This window comes from Haematobia irritans, chromosome 4 (genome assembly GCF_050003625.1).
Source record: "Haematobia irritans isolate KBUSLIRL chromosome 4, ASM5000362v1, whole genome shotgun sequence".
NCBI classification, from domain to species: domain Eukaryota; kingdom Metazoa; phylum Arthropoda; class Insecta; order Diptera; family Muscidae; genus Haematobia; species Haematobia irritans.
In genome coordinates, this window is record NC_134400.1 from 119,871,934 (window position 1) to 119,894,471 (window position 22,538).

At 32.5% G+C, this 22,538-nt stretch overlaps 1 protein-coding gene and 3 long non-coding RNA genes across 9 annotated transcripts in view; 3 read left to right on the top strand and 1 right to left on the bottom strand.

Moving 5' to 3' along the window:
* Positions 1-11,764, top strand: part of Cip4 (formin-binding protein 1-like Cip4) — a 292,493-nt gene extending 280,729 nt beyond the window's left edge. For 2 of the 6 annotated variants that reach the window (XM_075303629.1, XM_075303628.1), the window contains exons 10-12: positions 4,859-4,933; positions 6,820-6,983; positions 11,243-11,764. In XM_075303629.1, the coding sequence (XP_075159744.1) occupies positions 4,859-4,933; positions 6,820-6,983; positions 11,243-11,406 (403 nt within the window). In that variant the 3' untranslated portion in view covers positions 11,407-11,764. Of the gene's footprint in view, positions 1-4,858; positions 4,994-6,816; positions 6,984-11,242 lie in introns of all 6 variants that reach the window. The other 4 variants (XM_075303626.1, XM_075303624.1, XM_075303625.1 and 1 more) reach the window with 3 other exon arrangements.
* Positions 11,765-16,363: 4,599 nt separating this feature from the next.
* On the top strand, positions 16,364-17,007 carry LOC142236405 (uncharacterized). The gene is made up of 2 exons (XR_012722018.1): positions 16,364-16,735; positions 16,803-17,007. It is a non-coding gene; the product is annotated as an uncharacterized LOC142236405 (long non-coding RNA).
* Positions 17,008-18,781: 1,774 nt separating this feature from the next.
* On the top strand, positions 18,782-19,198 carry LOC142234078 (uncharacterized). Its single transcript, XR_012721555.1, has 2 exons — positions 18,782-18,921; positions 18,989-19,198. It is a non-coding gene; the product is annotated as an uncharacterized LOC142234078 (long non-coding RNA).
* Positions 19,199-19,524: 326 nt separating this feature from the next.
* Positions 19,525-20,702, bottom strand: LOC142234077 (uncharacterized). Its single transcript, XR_012721554.1, has 3 exons — positions 20,502-20,702; positions 20,089-20,436; positions 19,525-20,024 (listed from the first exon to the last, which is right to left on the bottom strand). It is a non-coding gene; the product is annotated as an uncharacterized LOC142234077 (long non-coding RNA).
* Between the last annotated feature and the right edge of the window lie 1,836 nt (positions 20,703-22,538).

A 22,538-nucleotide genomic window follows, 5' to 3' on the forward strand; every position in this document is an offset into this window, starting at 1 on the left:
ATCGTCCATTATCAATCGATTCAATCTCCAGATAATAAGTGTCACCTGATTATTGAAGTTTTTCTGTGACAACTAAGAATCATTAAGAAAATCAACAAATAAACTGTGCTTCTCCTCTGTTGAGAAATTGTGAATAAGAAGAAGATACGATTTATTCATTTGCCGCCATTTATCAACACACTGAACTTGGGGGCAGCTTCGAAGAGACTGAGTTTTATTGGAAGTTGTCTCCTCTTTATGTATGCATGTTTGCAGATATTCCTATTAGAACGCTGGAAGCAAATTAGAATTTTTTGGGACTTTACCAGTCCATTGGAAATAAAACAAATCCAATCAACAAAGATATTTGTTTTGCTTTAAATCCAGAGCTGTACGTGCTCAATTCCCGAACGTTCTATTTTTTTTAAGATGCCGTCAAATGCAAAAATATATAAATGCCCGAAATGCAACAAGAGCGTTGCTAACTAACATTCTGTTGGCTGCTGTATTTGCGATGACTATTACCATATCTCGTGTGTTAATATCACGAAGGAGCAACACGCATTTTTATACAAAATGAAGCGATTTTTATACAAATGTCCCAGTTGTATACGAAAGAAAATAAAAATTATGGATGCTGATGCTGACCAAACTTCTTCTCAAACATTGGATGACATCAATTGTACTGAATCTATTGATGCATCTGAATGTGCGGAAAATATTGATCTCAACAGCACTAACTCTGCTGACCTCAACATTCGCTTTGAATCATTTACATCCTCCATAGAACAACTGTTTCAAACTTTCAAAAACGAATTACAAAGGCAAGCCAAGGATATGAAGAATTCTATGAATATTATGAAAACTCAATTTGATACCGAGAATAAGAAGTTGAAGGAAGACCTTGCAAACTGAATTTCTTTTACAAAACAACTAGAAGCAGCGCATAATAATGCCATGAGTGAATTGCGAACTCATAACGATATTCAACAGCGGAGACTAAACTGTGCTGACATAATCATAAACGGTTTACCGGACGGTCTCCCAGACTTGCGAAAGACAGTAGTAAAAGTTGCTTCACTCTGTAAATGGCACACGGCAAGTCCGTTTTAGTGAAATTTAATTCTGTATTTACTCGAGACTGCATAATGGCAAATTATTATAATGGTGATAAGCTGTTGCTTCGTGACATTGATGGTGGGGATATTGCCAGCAGGGTTTATGTTAACGACCATCTACATCAGTCAGCCTCCAAACTGTTATACTTATGCCGAAATTTAAAAAGGCAACGGAAAATTTTATCTTATAAATTAGAGAATGGTGACAACCCTACGGTTATAGTAAATTTACTAAATCACACGACGCAATCTATGGATATGCAGCAATGCACAGACCTGTTTCATATGGTAGCACAAAGCCGTCAAAGGAGCCCCATTTTGAGTAGTACTGCTACTTTTACTTAATTATATTACAGATAGTCAAACGATTCTATGCTAACTGTTCATAGTTTTTTTATGAATTATTTTCCTAGAGATAGTAATATCATTTTCTTTCATTTTATGGATCTCAATAATATATCTAGCATTGCACATGACAGCTCATTCTTACGATCCCATTTAACTACATTTCAAGATAATTTAAATATTGGTCATTTTAATGCACAAAGCTTTAACATTCAACCATCATCATCCAAGCTGGCTGAAATAAAAAATATTATAGAAGGAAGTCTTTTGAATATAGTAGGTGTCAGTGAAACATGGCTTAAGCCTCACAATGTTAATGTAGGCATATCAGGGTATACCGTTTACAGGAATGATCGGCCTGATCAAAGGGCAGGGGTGGCTTTGTTTGTGTACGAAGAGTTCCAAAGTGGTACATATTGGTCAGAACTATAATGTTGCTGAATGTTTATTTGTGGAGGTAACTATTGCACGCGATAAAATGTTAATCGGGGTTGCCTACTTGCCCCATGGGGACTTTGAATCATCCGAGGCAGAGGTTCTGGATTTGCTTGTACGTTATTCCCATGTCATAATAATGGGTGACTTAAATAATAATTTATATGATTTGGCGAAGTCATATAATGTTAGGAGGGCATGCACCAGATTGGGACTGACGGTAATGCACAATAATATACCTACACACGTTGATGCTTTTCATCACTCTTCTTCACTATTGGACTACTTTTTAGTATCTTCGCCGTCTTGCTTGCGTTTCAGCAATCAATTTTTCTTTCCCCATATATCGAGACATGCATTCATATTCATGTCCTATGACTTTACAGTGCCACAACACAATAGTTATTGTATGTATGTATGTATGTAGAATGTATTACATTCTCATATTATGGGAACTGACTTCTCCCCTATTCTATTGACGTCTGATGTTGACATCCAGTTGAATATTCTAATGCAGGGCATAAATTTTATTCATTCTGCTTTTCCTAAAATGAGAAGAAATTTATTTGTGAGTAATCGCAATAATTGGCTTACATCCCCTAGTGTACGCTATAGTCAATCATTGTCTGACCTGGCCTATAGGGCCTTTTTGGCGAACCGTGACCAGAAGAACTGGAGGGCTTATTGTAGGGCAAGAAATAGGGCTAAGGACGCAAAAAAGAGGGAGAAGAGAAAGTGCGGATAAGCGCGATTGTAATACAGTCGATGTTGATGAACTGAATTTTTGCAGAATCAGCTTAATACGGTAGGAGAAGCTGACCACATTTTTGGTAGTGCTGAAAGCGAAGGAGGTTTTTCCTTTAGTTGCATCTCGCATGACGAGTTGATTACTGCCTTTTCTTCTATCAAGTCGAATGCCCCTGGCAATGATGGTCTCCCTTTAAAAATTTATAAAATAATTTTTCCACATATCTGTGGCATGCTGCTTCATTTGGTTAATACCATTATAATGACTTCGACCAGCTGGTTTGAAAACAGCCAAAATTAAGCCTATAAGAAAGAAATCGGATAATGTACGCTCAGACAGTTACAGACCAATATCGCTTTTACCAATTTTGTCGAAGATTACGGAATATGTCTTAAAGGTACAACTCAATTCACATTTAGAACAGCGGAGTTTACTCAGCGATTATCAGTGTGGCTTCCGCTGTCGCAGAAGCAAATCAATGGGGCTACTATGTTAGGGTTGACTGAAGCCATTAGGCGAAATATTTCGAATAGTCGAATATGTTCACTGCTGTCTTTGGATTTAGAAAAGGCATTTGATAAAGTAAAGTAAGTATTGTCTGCTGATTCGCAAATTGCATTCTAAATATCGTTTTAGCACTGTGGCATGTAAATTATTATTGTCCTACCTGTCCAATTAAATGACAAATGTTCACAAATTTTGTCCGTCCGGAGTGGTGTACCCCAAGGATCTGTCCTGGGACCACTTTTGTTTATACTGTTTATAGATGATTTATTCAATGAAATAGATTATTTTTGTTTGCCTTTTTCTTATGCGGATGATATCCAACTGCTTTTCACAGGAGAAGTGCAACATATTGATGTCCTTCAGGCTAAAATTAACTATGTCATGAAATCCCTATTCGATTGGATGAATTCTAATCATTTTTCCATAAACGCTATAAAAACGAAAGCCCTATTTTTTCCTGCGAACTCCTGCCAGGAGCTTCGTTTGAATTATAATGGTGTACTCATTGAGTCCGTCCGTAGTATTAAGTGTCTTGGGGTCACTGTTGATGACAGGCTTTGTTTTGACCATCATATTGACAACATAGTTAGGCTAATCAACTGGAATTGCGTCAATTGTATAACTCGGATATGATGTTACCTTACTCGGTGAAGGAGAAGTTGATACATGCATTAGTTATGCCCCACTTACTTTATTGCATAGAGGTGTATAGCAGTACAACGGGGGAGAACTTGTGAAAGGTGAAATTAGCAGTGAATAGAGTAGTACGTTATCTATATTCGCTTGGACGGTTCGACGCTTCTTAGGATGTTCCTTCTCGGAATTTGTTGATTTAAGATCTCTGTTGTTATTTTACAAGATTTTTAAGACACAAACTCCTCTTTTCTTGTCAACTTGTTTGCTTTTGGATGCTCTCGTCGCAATCAATTGATTATTGCAACTGTCAGTCGAGACATGAATTTCATGTGAGAATTGGTAGACTGTATAATAGTCTGCCAAATGCATTGAAGCATTTTGATCCATCCTACAACACCTACCGAAAGAACCTTCTTCAATATTTTACATCAGCTTGATGATTAAAGATAAAGATAATTGACTGAAACATAATGCAAATAGTGGTCTCCTGACTCGCGAAATAAAACATATTTTAATTTCAATGGGATCCAAGAACATTAACAAACGCAAAAAAATAAAATTAAAAAAATGTATATATAACATTATTGATTATTGATATAATATTGCTGGTTCAATTGTTTATATAAGATTGTTGTTTATTTTTATTAATTTATATTTAATATTTTTATATAATATTGTAATGTCCGTTAGAGTAGTACATTGTAATTCGTTAAATTGGCCCTGTAAATGCTTTGAATTGCTTAAATAAATGGAAAAAAATAACATAAATAAAATTTAGGTACCATATCAGAAAGAATTAAATGATTTTTTTTTTCGTGAGCCTGATTTTGCAGAAATTTTGTTTACGTACATTCACGAACTGATTTTATTTCTCACGCAGCGTGTCGTGCACGCACAACATATTTGTTTTCGCCAAGTTAATTCGAATATGGTAGTGGTATAAGGTTTAACCCTCACTTTGGTCAAATATTTATTAGTGTACCCATACCCTTAAATAAATAAATTGTTTGCTTAAGCTTTTTATACCTTTTCAAATAAAAATTTGTATATTGAATCGTATTTAACTAATTTTTAAACTATTTTCTTCTAGGCATTCCAATGGCAGCACCGAGGACAACAACTATGACGGTGATTTCCAACCAGACGATGCTGGAAGTTTAAGCAGGTCAGATTCTGAGGATAATGTGGCGCAAATTCAAAATGGCCATAATAATAACAATAACGGGTACACTCATGAGTCTCTTTGATTGCAAAAATATACAAAATAATTTTGTCTATATTCATAAAACATTTCTATTCATTTTTTTTTTCATTTCGAATGTATTTTATGTCTCCCATTCTTATTTACCTCTTTTATCACAATACATTGCATTTTTCTTTCTATCATCTAATTTCATTACACATTAAACATAGTCGTATAAATTATGGGTCGGCCTGACCGTGTTTTTGCTCCTGTCAAGCGTCGCATACGCAGTACGAACTAGGCTGAGAAGTGATGGTCCTGACCAGTATTGTCTGTAGTTTTACTTTTTACCTTTCATATTGACTAATGTATCATACGACTTACAACGATTTTTCAAATCCGAAAAAAAAACATTTTTAGGCCAAATTCCATTGTTGGTTCCCATTCATTAGATATACGTAGTAAATGGGTGTACCCCAAATTGTTTCAATCAGCTATATCGTTTATCGCTCGTTCCCCATTAAAATTTTGTGTCAGTTACAATCAAATTTGTTCATTCGTTGGCGCATTAAAGCGTTTGTAAAGTAGCAGTAAGGGATGTAAGGGATTTGGGAGCCACCGTGGTGCAATGGTTAGCATGCTTCGACCGAACACAAAAAAGTTTTTCAGCGGTGGATTATCCCACCTCGGTAATGCTGGTGACATTGCTGAGTGTTTCAAAGCTTCTCTAAGTGGTTTCACTGCAATGTGGAACGCCGTTCGGACTCGGCTATAAAAAGGAGGTCCCTTGCCATTAAGCTTAACATCGAATCGGGCAGGATAGGAGAGAAGTTCACCGCTGTAGAATCACAGGACTGACTAGTCCAAGTGAGCCTGATATGTCGGGCTGTCACCTAACCTAAGGGATTTAACCGAAAATATTGGTTATATAATTATGATATCTGAATTCTAACCATATTTCTTTACAATCACAACTAAATCAGAACTGATTTCAACAAAATCTGACAAGGTAACATAAATCTCGCCAGAAATTTGAAGATTGATTTTTTTTAATCGGTAAAGATTTTGCACTTTAGCTATTACAAAATTATAAGCAAAAAATTAATTTTACTTAGTAGCAGTATGTCCTTTCGACTAAATCTACAATATGTACGCGCCCCCCTTCATTTATGATTATAGCATTTTATTTACCAAATAACACAACACATTTCGTACCATATAACAAATGACACAGCAGTACTACAAACCAAAGAATAATGATGATACAACGAACAATAATTAGTAAAATTGCTACGATTCCAAAACATATTTTGAGAATGGTCGTGAAAACGTCCCAATCAATCCTTAAACATTTTGACTTAATATAGCGAGAACAAGTCTCTGCTTTCATACCTTACCATATCCAAAAGATCATATTTTGGTTTCTTTCAGTCAAACTGGATCACTTTTAGACCAAAATAACATTTTGTAATCCAGGCAAACCATCAAGTTTCAAACAGAACTGTGAATTATGTCGAAATCTCTTAAAAACAGATTTTATATTCAAAAAATGTTAGAATATTCTAAATTTTGCATAGACTGTTTCTTTGATAGCTCAAATTCGAGCACTTAAGGTCAATAAATGCTGCTTTTCATTTTCAGCAGATTTTTCATCAGATCTGCTACTGTTTCATTAGATTTTTTCCTATTACTATTAACAAAATTCTTCGGGTAAATTACTATCTCGACTTAGCATTCTTTGGTTTGGAAGTAGTTACATATTTAATTATATTTATTTCCATTAACATTTGTTTTCCATTGAACAATTCTGACTGCAAAAGACTTCAACTATTCCCATAAATATTTCATTTCATGTTAAAATTCAGCAGTTCGGCGAGTCCTGAAAGTGGATTAGGAACATCTCACACCTCATTGCCCGGATCGGGACAAGGCAGTGCACACGAAAATGCAATGGGTGAAGAGGCGTATTACGAAACAGAAATGGAACCCCTTCAACCACTAGGGACATGTAAAGCTTTATATCCATTTGAAGGTAAGAAAATTTTTCAGTTAAAGTTACCCCGTAGAGAAGATTTCAGTAATTTACTTGTTGTTAACTGACAGTTAAAGACTAACGCAGCCACATGAAAATGGCCGAAAAATATATAAAAATTTCCATTCATTAAAGTTTATATGAATGGCATAAATAGATAAAATAATACATATTTTACACACTTAGGATCTCTCTTTCTGGACATTTTTTTGTCATTAAATTCTAGGTCACAGCTTCGTCCAATCGACTTAAATTTAATACAATTAGGTTTTTATTATAACAGCCCAGCAAAAACTGTTTACTGGTGATAAATGGTCAACTTAATTGTAATGATTATTTGTCCATCTAATCACATAATCGTTCAAACCCCATTTATTAGTATTTCCGAGGATACTTTCACTGTGAATAACGAAATGGATTAAAGTCAGTTAATAATTCTATAAATATTTTTGACTGAATTCACTTATAAATCTACGAGTGTTATTACTAAGTACACAGAATTTGATTGAAATTTAAGGTGAGTACTATTTTCGGGGTTTTAACCAAAACACTAAATTAGAAGTGCATAAATATTAGAAGTCTGCATCGAATAACTTTTCACTACATGTATGCAATTCGCTGTCGAATATAGTACATACAATGTCTTTCTCTCAGAGCGCAAGTAGTGAAGTGAAGAGAACACTTGCTTGTCAAATACCACCAAGTGCTTATCCGAAACAATATGTGTTCCGAAAAAAAGGAACAATAAAAATGCAAGTACTTGGGAAAAAGTACAACATGGATTCTCTTCACTTCACGTTGTACCACAAGTATTTCTCAGTTATGTACGAAGCAAAACTATCCATTGTTCTTAGTCAAAGATATGTATGTATGTCACATATATCATATATTTATGTATGTCACACACTTAACGTTTGCCGTTCTTTATAACAAACCGAAAACATTTATTATGGAGAGTAACTGTTTTTATGTATTTCTGAAACTGCACGTGGTACATGGAGTACTCTATGAAGTTTTGTTCTCGCAACATACTCGACGTGATCACTCTGAGTACACTTCAATAAGAGAGAAAGAGGAATATGTGTTTGTTGGTAGTGAAGACATCAGAGTAGCAACAAGAAGTTACTCGTGGCTTTTGGTGTTCATCAAAATGTGTACCAATTGTTTTGCGACTCTCTCAAATAGATGTACTCATGTAGCAAGTACACGTGTACTCTTCATTTACAAATGGAATTGTGCAGACCTCTAATAAATATATCTGAAGACGATTGCATTTTTAAAAAGTCTTGCCCAATTATGGATGGAAAAGATCCAATGTCTTGATTACAAAACATTTTATATTTCTAAGTTAATTGATTAAAAAAAGTAACAAACTTGAAAACTGAACATAGTACTTACCTTTACATATATGTCTTTCGCCCAATATGAACTTATAAACCAGTGTTGATAATTCAAACGACCTGGGGGTTACTATGTAATTCGTTTCGATAACAACATCAATCGAAAACGAATTGGTGCCACTATGTATTTCGAATTCGAGATGTAAATTTTCTACAATCGGAAATTCTGTTTGGGTTTTCGAAAATGTAGCACCTATGCATCACGGTTGTAAATGTCAAAAGTGTTTGTTTCGAAAAAGTATCATTCGATTCCATTTGAGTTAGCGAAAAGGCGCACAATGTAAGTTATTTTTTATTTCTCATCCAAAATTGTGTAAGATATATTTTTTTAAAGTCATCAACTAGCAAAAGCCCACGTTCTAAACAGTACCAGTGAGGTAATGGTGGATTTTATGTCGAGGCATCCTGATTTGGCAAAAGGTTTTTTGAAGTCAAAATGATTAGAAGGTGATCTTAACATGATGGGTCCACCTGTACGTGATGTGTCAGGTTGGAAAAATTTCTTTAGAAGACTTGAGTGCCAATAAATTCGTCATAACTAATGCACCAACCAGCTTATCTACCGCAGATCAAAATTTATTGGAGAAAGATCTACCTGTGCGTACGGTTGACGATGAACAAGGAGTTGAATAACCACAGAGCTCAACAACTTCTCGTCCGTTTACCATTAGCGTAGCTAGACAATTTTCCTAGGGGGGGCTATAGCCCCCCTAGCTAAAATTTATAGACTGAACTTATAGGTTCAATTAATGTTTTATTTCATAAAATTGAATAAAAAATTAGACATCAAAATAACTCGACAAACAATTTATAATAAAGCAACTAAAAGTAGTTCCACACTTTTCCCAGCAAAAAAATTGTGAGTTGTTCTAAAGGAACAACTTTAAAAGTACTTCCAAAAATGTCCTCAATTATTTTAACTACACAGAAAGTTTTTTTACTTAATTTTTTTTCATATTTTAATGTGTAATTTTTTGTTTTCTTTTTTTTTCAAATAGTTTAAAAAAAGAGTAAGAATAAATAAATTGGTACAAATTATTCAAATTTTGCCACAAAACTGCTAAATCCATTATAGAAAAATCGATAATTTTGGAAATTATTCCAGGAAAAACGTTTCAAACAAACGTCAGAATGCATTAAAAATCATAAAAACAATATAAAAATTATTTATTTGGGAAAACATTTTTTAATTCACATTCAAAACACTGAATTCGGATCTCACCTTAAGAAGTGATGCAAATTCATTGCAACGGCTGTTGAAACGGTGGACATTTGTCCTATGACAAGCTCATATTACATTCATTGCTTCTCCGCCAATTTTGCACCACTTCTAGACCAAAAAAGAACATTTTCACTACTTTTTTGGCAACGCTTTTTCGCAGCATTATTAAGATATTAATTTATGAAAGAATAGTTTTAATATCAATTACTATTTTTTTAATTAAATTGACTAAACTAAATCAATCATAAATTGACTAAACTAAATCAATCATAAGTTCAACCATAGCTTTATTTCATAAATATCTGACTTCAAACATTGCCATCGGCAACTGCTACCACAACCCAAGTAATTCGATTGTTCATGAAAGTCTTTAGCTGGAATTTGTGCGATTGTATATACTTGTTTAATTTTTATAAAAATTAAAAAAACTATTGCCATTTATTGAAAAATGGAAAATCATAAATAGAGTTTCAAATTCTGGGGGGGGCTAAAATTTTTCTGGGGGGGTCTAAGCCCCCTCCCCAGAGGCCTTCCTACGCTTATGCCGTTTACTCCTTGCCCTCCAACACCCACTCGTCGTGTGCACCAATCCAGCAAATCGATCTTGGTGTTGAGATCTACATTGACCAAGGAATTTTAACTTTATTTCGGGCCTTACCGCTATAGAACGCATTGTCGGGGCAGGCACATCCTTTATTTTGCCCATTACATAGTTGAATGCGTCCTTCGACAATCTGAAATTTTTAATAAAACTAACAACACACTCATTCAGGCGGTTAAATAAACAAACATATTCATATTTATTACCTTTTATCCGAAAGCGATGATATGTTTATGCCATCTCTCAATATTCTCCTTTCGGCACGTTCTTTATTTCTTTCAAACCACAAGCAACACTATCCATTTTATTGTATTTACTAAATTTGTTTTATTTTTTGTTTATCAATTTTTGACAGTCACTGACAATGCTGTCAAATTACAAATTTTTTTATTATTCGTAAGTGGTGCTTTTTTACGTTATAATCTGGCTATACTTTTTGGTGCATTCGATAGCATTACATAGTACGAAATAAAATTCGAATCGAAAACTATTCTCGAATAAAATTAATTATCGAAACGAATTACGTAGTAACCAAACTCCCTATTTCAATTAAAAAGCTGTGTGTGAAAAGTGTGTTTGCATTCAATGGTTTTCGATTAGACCATCAGAATTGGACAGCAACTGTGTGGACGAAATGAAGTACGTAACATGATGTTTTAGCCATTCTTATTCACACGTGACCTAGTCGCCGGATTTCAGCTAAAATGTTATTGGTATGAACCCCAATATTATTAGTCTTCCTTTAATGCTTCAAATTAAAATAAATATATATATATATATATATATATATATATATATATATATATATATATATATATATATATATATATATATATATATATATATATATATATATATATATATATATATATATATATATATATATATATATATATATATATATATATATATATATATATATATATATATATATATATATATATATATATATATATATATATATATATATATATATATATATATATTTTTTTTTTATATCAATTAATGAACATTTTTTTCTTGTCATTATTTGTAGCAACCAGTGAAGGTAGCATACCAATGAATGAAGGTGAAGAATTACAGGTGATTGAAATTGATCAAGGTGATGGTTGGACGCGAGTGCGACGCATGAACAATTCTAATGGCTGGGATGAAGGCTTCGTGCCTACAAGCTATATTGAATGTACACTATACGCTTAGACCCTAGATCAAACAAGATAAGTCTTTAAAAAATATAATTACTTTTATCCAACCGCATAAGACGAGCATATATACCAACAATTACAAGAAATCTACTACAGAAAAACTACACACAGTAAAAGGAAGCTGAAGTGCAAAAATCACAATTCATTCATGAAGCAGCATTGCGGAAGAGACTAAAACAAATAAAATTTTATGTTTTATTGTCGATGTATTCAATGGGAATTGCAGTTTTTTTATGTTAAAGAAAGCAGAAAGGGTACTTCTGTTCAGTTGACTTTGTCATTTGATTTATCCATGTATACATAAAATATCTATATTAATAATAATTTACGCGTTTAAGTTGTATATTTTTAAATTGTTTTCTTGTTTTTACATTCATTACCTATATATTAACGCATACATAAATACTTTATAGAATATAGAATTATTTTTTCCGTGACAGTTCCGTTCTTCAATAATAATTGGCATTTTTTCTTCAAGTTTTTCTGTTTAAACAACCAAACTTGGCAAACTCTAGCTCAGCTTCAAACAAAATGGAAAAATTTTGGTTATCATTTTGATGTGTGATTAATTTTTTGTCTTGCTGGTGCTCTATATTTAAAATAGTAATGATTTATTCAAAGTATATTTTTGACAAAAACAAATTCTTTTTTAATTTTATTTTTACAAAATCAAAAAAGAATTTTGCTAATATATTTAAATGATTCAGAAAAACCTAAATTTTCAAACATTTTAAATTTTGTAATTACAACAACAACGCAGGTATTTTTCTTTCCTTTTTTGCACAATTTTATATAAGGGCATATCATTTCGACATATCGAGGAAATGTCAAAATCCCTGACTAGGTGAGACTTCTTTTGGCCTAACAACTACTATATAGACGGTCCTCACGATTTTTTCTTGAGCATTTAGAAATTGATACTTTGAAGACGGTATATATCGTATCATATTTTTAATATAAATTTATGTGTACTGATCGCCCAGTTTTCTTCTTGAGCACCGAAAATAAGAATTTTTCAATTGGATTGTGTGGCCCTTTTTTGGACCTCCAATAGGACTTGTAGTAGATTGTATAGATTTTTTTTTTAAATTCAATTATGAAATTGTTTTCTATGGTAGATTGCAGCGTTTCAAATCAAATAATGTCTGATCAAATTGTCGTAAGTACCGGAGCGATACTATTTTATATGTAAAACAAAAGATGTATGCATAATATGATGGTCTTTTTGTTACATTATATAGCCTTTCTACTATAATGTCCTTTCAAAGATTCAAATTCAATTTGAAAGAGTGGAAATGTTGGGAATGAAGAAAACATTCATTCATTCAGTGGTAATAGCAAAAATGTTATTTGGTGAGATTAAACAATGAAATCTAATTATATGAGTTTATATGGTATGCAAATTAAATTGAATCAGTAAAATATAAATTAAAACAGTTTGAATGAAGCTATATTAAACAGAATTAAAGTTGAATAAAACTAAAACGATTAAATTAAATAACTAACTAAATTATATTAAAATAAACGAAGTTAAATCAAAACAAAATAATAATTTAATTAATTCCAATCAAAGCAAGACTTCAAAGAATGCTCGGTGATGTTTGAATTAAGTTCATCTTAATTGGGGTTTTCTAGGTTTGTGAATAGTTTGGCATTCGCTGAAAGAAAAATAATCAAAACTTTCATCCTGTTTATTAAAAAACTGGAAATTTGTCACAACTTTCCGTCTTTTAATTATATTCTCACTACGCTCATGAAGTAAAACAAATCATTTTCGATTGAACCTTAAAATATACTCAATATAAGGCACCAAGTCAAAAAGAAATTTTATTAAATGGAAGAAGTATCTAAGTAATTTATATTCTAACTACCAAAATGTTGTATTAAAATATTTCAATTCAATTGTGACCCATTTATTTCATCTTTCCGTCGTGCTTTCATCAAGAGATCCCTTATAAATATTGTATATATTTCTTCGTTTTTAATTCTATATTAATTATCATTATTACCATATTCTTCTTTAATTGTAGTTTTTTAATAGTTAAGTTAACATTTAAGCCATAAATTAATGATTTCTGAAGTCATAATATAATTGAGCTCTTATGGCCTGTATTTTCATATTGCAAGTATAAAATGTAATGAAAATTTCTTATACATACATAGTACATTATATGATATTTAAATTTATTGCAACAACATAAAATTAAAAAAAAAAATGTAAATCAAAGGGAACATTATTTTTTTTTTAAATTTTGATGCTTAATAAACGCCAACAAGTTAAGATATTTTAAGTGTAACAAAAAATACATATTTTTGTACAATACACATACTAAATCTTTCTATCCTTTCTGCTCCTTTCAAAGCGCCATCTGTCCCATCCACTAACTTTCGTTTTTATTATATTTTCCTTAGAATTAATACAAATAGGTTGCCTTTATACTTTATATGTTACACATGTGTATATACATACACATGTGTATATAAATAGCTAAGTTTGTTCTTTAGTTCTTTGTAATTCAATGTTACTTTAAGATTATTGATAGATATTTTATCCAAAATTTCCCTGGATTTATTTGCTTAAATATTTAACTAAAAGTTTACATTTTTGCAATTGAGAAAATAACAATCCCAAAATTTGCAGTAATGAAACGAACCCAAGAAACTAAGTTTACCTTAAAATATGAAAAAAGGTATCAATACTTATTTTCTGCAATTGATAAAAAATACAACCTACACTAATTGTTGAGAAACAAAAAATAATGAAAAAATTATAATTCCAAAATTCTTAAATTTACCATAGACATATTTATATATTAAAAGGACAAAAGCGAAAACAGAAATCACACACTTTACATATATTATTCATAAAACATCAGACTATTATATGCAAATATATATTATATGAATGGAAAAATGAATTATACTGATTACACAATGCTACTTTAAAAACTAAGATAAATTCAAAACCAGAAAAAGTGATGTGAATGAATGAGTAATGAAATAAATGAAAATACAAATGCAATTGTTGCCTTTTTTGGTATTGTTTTATTTCGGGGAGGGATGCATAACAATTTATTTACTTTAACAGCAGCACATCTGCTAGTTATACCCTTCACCACTACTGTGGTACAGGGTATAATAAGTTTGTGCATTTGTATGCCAAGAAATAGTGGTCATAGACCCATCTTTTAGTATACCGATCGGCTTAGAATTAAATTCTGAGTCGATTTAGCGATGTCCGTCTGTCTGTCCGTCCGTCTGTCTGTATATGTAATTTTGTGCACAAAGTACAGCTCGCAATTTAAGTCCGATAGTCCTCAATTTTAGCACAGGGCCGTTTCTTGGGACAGAGACAATTGCTATTGGTTTTGGAAAAAATCGGTTCAGATTTAGATATAGGTCCCATATATATCTTTCGTCCGATTTAGACTCATATGACCACAGAGGCCAAAGTTTACTACCGATCTTCGTGAAATTTTGCACAGAGGGTAGAATTGACATTCTACCAATGCTTGGTAAATTTGATTGAAATCGGTTCAAATTTAGATATAGCTCCCATATATATCTTTCGTCCGATTTGAACTTATATGACCACAAAAGCCAGAGTTTTGCCGTGATTTGCTTCAAATTTTGCACAAGGGGTACGTTTAATAGTATCGTTAAGTGTGTCAAATTTTGTTAAAATCGGTTCAGATGTAGATATAGCTCACATATATATCTTTCGCCCGATTTGGACTTATATGGTCTCAAAAGCCAGATTTTTACCCTGACTTACTTCAAATTTTGCACAAGCGGTACTTTTAACGATACTATTGTATGTGCCAAATATGGTCAAAATCGATTCAGATTTAGATATAGCTCCCATATATATCTTTCGTCCGATTTGAACTTATATGGCCTCAAAATCCAGGGGTTTGCCGTGATTTGCTTCAAATTTCGCACAAGGAGTACGTTTGGTAGTATCGGTAATTGTGCCAAATTTGGTTGAAATCGGTTCAGATTTAGATATGGCTCTCATATATATCTTCCGTCCGATTTGCACTCATATGACCAGGGGGCCAAAGTTATACTGCCATTTACGTGAAATTTCGCATAGATAGCAGAATTATTATTCTAACTATACATGTCAAATTTAGTCAAAATCGGTTCAGATTATATATAGCTCTCATATATACGTACACCAGGGGCCAAATCACCGCAGTCGAAATCGAGTACTTCGTCATCGTAATATAGTTTACGCGGATCACCGCAGTCGTTATCGAATTGTTTCTACTCGAAGTTGAACACGATAGGTAGCATGCTATCGAAAACGAATTATGTAGTGATTTTTGAGCAAAAAAAGGTAAACAAAAAGAAACAAGAAGTTGGTGAAAATGTAAGTATATTCTATTTTGGCAAAATACATTTAAGAAAATATAATATTACTATGCAAGTAATACAAAAAAAAACTCATTTTTTCAAGAACTTATTTAAAAGCTTCTTTTGAAAGACGAAAACGTCTTTTAAATCTATGGATGTTAAAAACACTTACTTCAAAATAGAATCACTTACTATACTTCAGGCAATAATAAAGGACTTTTTTTCAGGAATAATTGTCCTTATTAATGCCACTTTGTACTCATCCTCTGAATCCGAAGACGAGGAAAAAAAACACTTGGATTCATTATAATATGTTTACACATATATTTTAACACACAAAAATAATATAAATTTCCCAGAAATAACATATATTGATCACAAAAACTTATTTTAAAATTCACTTTTGCTTCCAATTTCTTATTACCATATGTTTACAGCAATATAAAAAAAAGTAGTAGCCAAAATAAATTACGATCGAATGCCGTGATCCAAAAATTTACTGCGATCGAAATGTTTCTCGATACGAAACAGAACTCGATGACGAATGCGGTGATTTGGCCCCAGAGTTGGGGAAATATGGTAGACTGTTAAACATTTTGGACCCATTTTCAATGGAAGTGTCCTCCAATTAACTGGATAGCGTTAGCCGTTTTAAATTTTAATTCTAGAGATTTTGTAGAAGTAAAAAAATTGTCTCCTTTATCGCTGCCAGCATTTCAAAGTTCCATTTCATCCTCATCGCTACCACAGACTCGTAAATGTCACCACAACCATCGCGAACTGTGATGGGGGAAGCATATCAAAAAGTACAAAATGTACATGAAAGTATTTTGCCATCACTACTGTTAGAAGAGCCATTTTATTTTTTGTGAAACGCCAAGCGCAACCAGCTTGTTATATTTTATTTAAATAAAAACGAAAATAAAGTTCTGAAAACATAGATATTACGCTTAAAATTGTGAAAGGTATATGGTGAACAATTTTCGACTTTCCAAATAGAATAAAGTGATCGTTTTTCAAATATTTTTCCAGGCACGCTGTCTCCATCGAAAATAAACAAACTGGCTGATAGACGCTGCAATATGTACTTAAAACTCAACATCATTCTTTTATTAATGCAAAAAATTATGTTAAATGTGATGAGATAAACCGAAAAATGTTATATTTATAAGAAATTGTAAATGTTTAATCAAATCAATAAACATCTACACAATCGTGTTTTACTTGATCACAATGATTCTTCTACAATTACCTTAAAATTCACTTTTTCTGATAGTTTGCAGGGGTTCTTATTGGCGTCCTTCGAAATTGATCTAAATAGGCACCTATTAATTGCACTGATGAGAAACTTTTTCGTAGTAACTTGGCGTGGTACAACTTCTCAATAGTGACGGCGCTTTTCCGACGAGTTTTTGATGTCGTATATGATTGTTTTCGACGTAGTGGGGATTCTCAGAAGCGCCCCCAAATTCGAAACATGTTGGCAGGGTTAGGGCTGTTTTCTTTTAGCACTGGATATGCTAAGCCGTTAAGGACTAAAAGAAAACAGATTACTCGTTTATCCAGGACATCTCCAAAAATATGCAACACTGTCATCAACTGTTTAAAAACAATCACAGAAAAGAAGTGTAATCTTGCATTTTTAATGTATGAAATGCTCCAATTAGTAATAGATATTTAATGCTGCGATTATTTATGACACTGTATCACTTTGAATTTAATGTTTTTCGATAAAATAGTCACAATAAATTGCTATTGTGAATCGAAGAAGCGTCACTTTATCCAAATACAATCTGGCAACATCGGCGCGACTTGCACTGATGAGATGTTCTGGATAGAACACCAGTGCAACGATGTTCTGGATAGCCCATACAAATGTTGCATCCAGTGCAAAAAGAAAACAGCCCTATTGTCGTCTTCTTCAGCTTTTCCAAATGGATACCGTCAATTTGTAACGCCCATCTAACAAACATATAATTCCGGTGTTATGCTAACTTTTACATCATGCGCAGCAATGGACTCATTCATCAACAAACTTAATTCGTTGGTGTCCACAATATCTACACAATCGCATTGCAATACCAGCGGACAAGAGTGTACTTATGCCCATGCTGTTGCCGCCTCACTAGCAATTTCAAATCCAGTGGTCACCACCACGGTTCCCACAAAGGATAATAACGCCATTTCATTTGCCAATGTTGTTACCTCGGGGGGAACAACATCATGGGGTGACCAGTTAAAACACGTACACCATACAATAGCTATAGTCAAAGTGAAACTTTTTGTTCAATCAACATAAACCTATAACGTTCTCGTTCAAGGGTAGTTCCTAAGCAAAAGTCACTGTTCCCGACTTCGCAAGATAATTCGTCACAAATGGATGTTAGTGTTCTATACCAGGAACTCTTCGTTGACTGAAATTAATACATTGAGATGCAAAGTGGCTGGTTTACTGAAGAATGTTTCTTGTTATACTCTCCCAATGTATAATTTTATAACTATTTCAGTCACGTTATAAAATTCAATCAGTGTTTTGAATCGATAAAATGCAAGATATATGGATAATTAATTTTTGCATTTTATTTTTGGAACATAGCAATTTATTCTTGTGATTCCATTCGTAGCTACCATAGTACTGCAACAACAAGCGCACTGCCTTCTTTATAATTACGATGCACGGCCAGCATTTGTGTTTATTATCCCTATACCCAGTAAAAAGAAACGATTGTAAAATGAAATTCACAAAATAGAACTTTAATTTGTTAACTCTTTTCTATAAATTTCATGTTATGTACATTATTTATATTCTATCATGTAGTAGGGAGCCGCTAGATGGTGGCTTTATTACGAAAACACCACTCCAAGTTATTTTTATTTTATCAATCGATCTTCCCTGCCAGCATTTCAAAGTTCCATTTCATCCTCATCGCTACCATAGACTCGTAAATGTCACCACAACCATCGCGAACTGTGATGGGGTAAGCATATCAAAAAGTACAAAATGTACATGAAAGTATTTTGCCATCACTACTGTTAGAAGAGCCATTTTATTTTTTGTGAAACGCAGCGCAACCAGCTTGTTATATTTTATTTAAATAAAAACGAAAATAAAGTTCTGAAAACATAGATATTACGCTTAAAATTGTGAAAGGTATATGGTGAACAATTTTCGACTTTCCAACTAGAATAAAGTGATCGTTTTTCAAATATTTTTCCAGGCACGCTCTCTCCATCGAAAATAAACAAACTGGCTGATAGACGCTGCAATATGTAACTTGCTACTTAAAACTCAACATCATTATTTTATTAATGCAAAAAATTATGTTAAATGTGATGAGATAAACCGAAAAATGTTATATTTATAAGAAATTATAAATGTTTAATCAAATCAATAAACATCTACACAATCGTGTTTTACTTGACCACAACCCAATAAACACAAACGTTTGAAAAATACTAAAATTCAATAATTTTTCAAACATTTTTTCAAAGGATTAGGGTAATATTCAAGTTGAGAAATTGTTGAGAAAATCGCGTTCTCAACAAAAAACAGACATTAACCTCAACAGTAAAATTCAACACAATAACAATAATTTCTCAATTGTAATCCTCAAATTGAAATGCACCGCTACTCAATAATTTCTCAAACAGTTTTCAACGTGAGAAAAATAAAAAATTAGCATTGTTGCGAATACTTTCAAACCACAATTTGTATGAAAGTCAATCCTAGTTCTAACTGAAAGTCAATACTAAATTTCTAGGGATTTTGTAAATTTTATTATTTTTTTCGTTAACAAATATAATAATCTTAAAAATAACATTAATAATATATAAAAATGATAATCAAAATGTAATTATCTTATTAAACGTATTAATAAATAAAACTATGAATACAACTTTAAATATCTTAAACATTTTTACACGTATAATTCCATTTCCTCCATAATGTTGGTGTCAAATAACTATTAATTAATATGCTGGCAATTTGAAATAATTACTATCGAGGAACTTGCTGGCTTGTGTGTTAGAATAGATTCCAGAAAGAGGAAATCACAAAATATCAACCTGATGACGGGATGTAAATTGATGTAATGCACATTTTCATCCAGAAGTTCTTGATATAGGAATTGTTGCACTTTGTTTTAATTGGTTGCACTTTGTAAGTTTTCTGAAAACTTTTCTTTGTTGTTTCCTTCATTGGTTTTTCTTCGGCCAACATCTTCCAAGAATATACCATCCAATGATTTTAGTTTTCTGCAAAACAATCGAGTTTTGTGATTTCCATTATGTTTTCATTTCACTTTTTATTTTGACTTACCAATTTGTATTTCTTCCAACTGACCACGTACTTCGTGATTTCCTCAAGAACGTTGGTGTTACAAAATTGTTGTTATTAAAATACTGGCAATTTTCAGGAACTTGATGACCAGATAATTGGAATAAATTTCCAGCAATTTCAATTCACAAAATAACAAATTAAACCGATGATGCGATGTAAATTAAACTATCGATGTGATGCGAATTATCATCCAGTAGTTGTTGATATGGAAAAGCATAAATACCAAGTTTTTTTGGTTGCACTTTGATTTATGGAAACTTTCTCTTCTCGATAAGCCACTACCATTGTTCATGTGTCCAAGAATCAGCATCCAAATATTTTAGTCTTCTGCAAAGAGATTTGAGTTTAGTGACTTCCTTAAAGTTTTCATTTCGTGTTTTAGTTTTACTTACCAATTATTATAAGCAATTTCAATTGATTATTAAAAAATTTCCACATTTTTGTATTTCTTCCACGAACTTTGTTGTCCAAAGTAGTATTAAAAACCATGTGGTTTTTTCGTTGCATTTCAGGGTAGTGTTTTGTCAACGTTTTCTCCAATTATCTACAACACATTTTCAAAGTTTTCGTCAACATTTTGCCATATTGGTTGTAATTCGCAAACAACTTGAAGATGTATTGAAGATGAGCTTTTTCAAGTCAAGTTAAATTTATGTTGAAAATTATATTTACCCTCAAACTGAAGAGGTGTTGCATTTGAAAAACGCTCATCCTGTGTTTATTGGGAATGATTCTTCTACAATTACCTTAAAATTCACTTTTTCTGATAGTTTGCAGGGGATCTTATTGGCGTCCTTCGAAATTGATCTAAATAGACACCTAATAATTGCACTGATGAGAAACTTTTTCGTAGTAACTTGGCGTGGTACAACTTCTCAATAGTGACGGCGCTTTTCCGACGAGTTTTTGATGTCGTATATGATTGTTTTCGACGTAGTGGGGATTCTCAGAAGCGCCCCCAAATTCAAAAAATGTTGGCAGGGTTATTGCAATTTTTAATAACAATGCGAACCACATTTGTATTGTAATTTCACACAAATCATTTGAATAAATAAATTATTTCTTAATTCACATTGCAAATGGCGGCATGTTTTGAAACTAACTAATCTCAACATATGGAAGGATTTAACGCGATCTAATTAGGGACTGTGCGCTTTACGTCAGTTTTTCAACTCGAAAAAAAAACAAAGTACCACAAATGAAAAAATATTTCGGTAGTTTTTCGAATTTTTTGGTTTTGTATGGGATTTCGCTGCGGAAACCGAACATAGTACCTACCTTAAGGTTGGAAAAATTTCTTTAGAAGACTTGAGTGCCAATAAATTCGTCATAAATAATGCACCAACCAGCTTATCTACCGCAGATCTTGATATCTTCCTAGACCAAGGAATTTTAATGTGGCAGCTAACTTTATTTCGGGCCTTACCGCTATAGAACGCATTGCCGGGGCAAGCACATCCTTTATTTTGCCTATTACATACTTGAATGCTTCCTTCGATAATCTGAAATTTTTAATAAAAAGGCCGGTACTCTGTTTGTTTGTACGAAAAAAGTTCCCCTCAATCATTGTTTCGCGTTGAAAAATGATAGTGTTGACAATATATTTTGAAGGAAAAAAACAGCCATTTTGGAACTTTGTCGAGTTTATTTCATCGAAATGTATTGACAACATCGCAAAATGTCACGAAATGATTACATATACATAGGCAACTAGTGGCTCGATTTACACACACACGCATACATAATAATTAAATTGGAAAAGAAGAAGCAGAAGCAGAAGTTTTTTACAAATAACTTTGGATTTAAAAAATCTAATTTTACAATGCAATGGAACATAGCAATTAATTCTTGTGATTCCATTCATTGCTACCCCGGTACTATACATGTTGGTTGAAGTGATAATGCTTGTTTTGCAACATCAATTGCTGTGCTCCTTTTGTTAACATTTTGTTTTGTGTTTATTATCCCGATGCCCAGTACAAACGAAACGATTGTAAAATATAACTCACCAAATAAAGCTTTTATTTTGTTAACATTTGTGTTTAAATTTCATGTTTTATACATTATTTATGTTCTACAATATAGTAGCGAGCGGCTAGATGTTGGTCGCTAGTTTATTACGGAAATACAACTCCATGTTATACTTTGTTTTATCAATCGATCAGATTACATTTTTAAATAATAATCCGATCCACTTTTGCATTATAAATTCACAAAAACCCTGCCAACATTTTTTGAATTTGGGGACTCTTTTGAGAATCCCCACTACGTCGAAAACAATCATATACGACATCAAAAACTCGTCGGAAAAGCGCCGTCACTATTGAGAAGTTGTACCACGCCAAGTTACTACAAAAATGTTTCGCATGAGTGCAATTATTAGGTGCCTTTATAGATCAATTTAGAACGACGCCAATAAGGGACCCTCC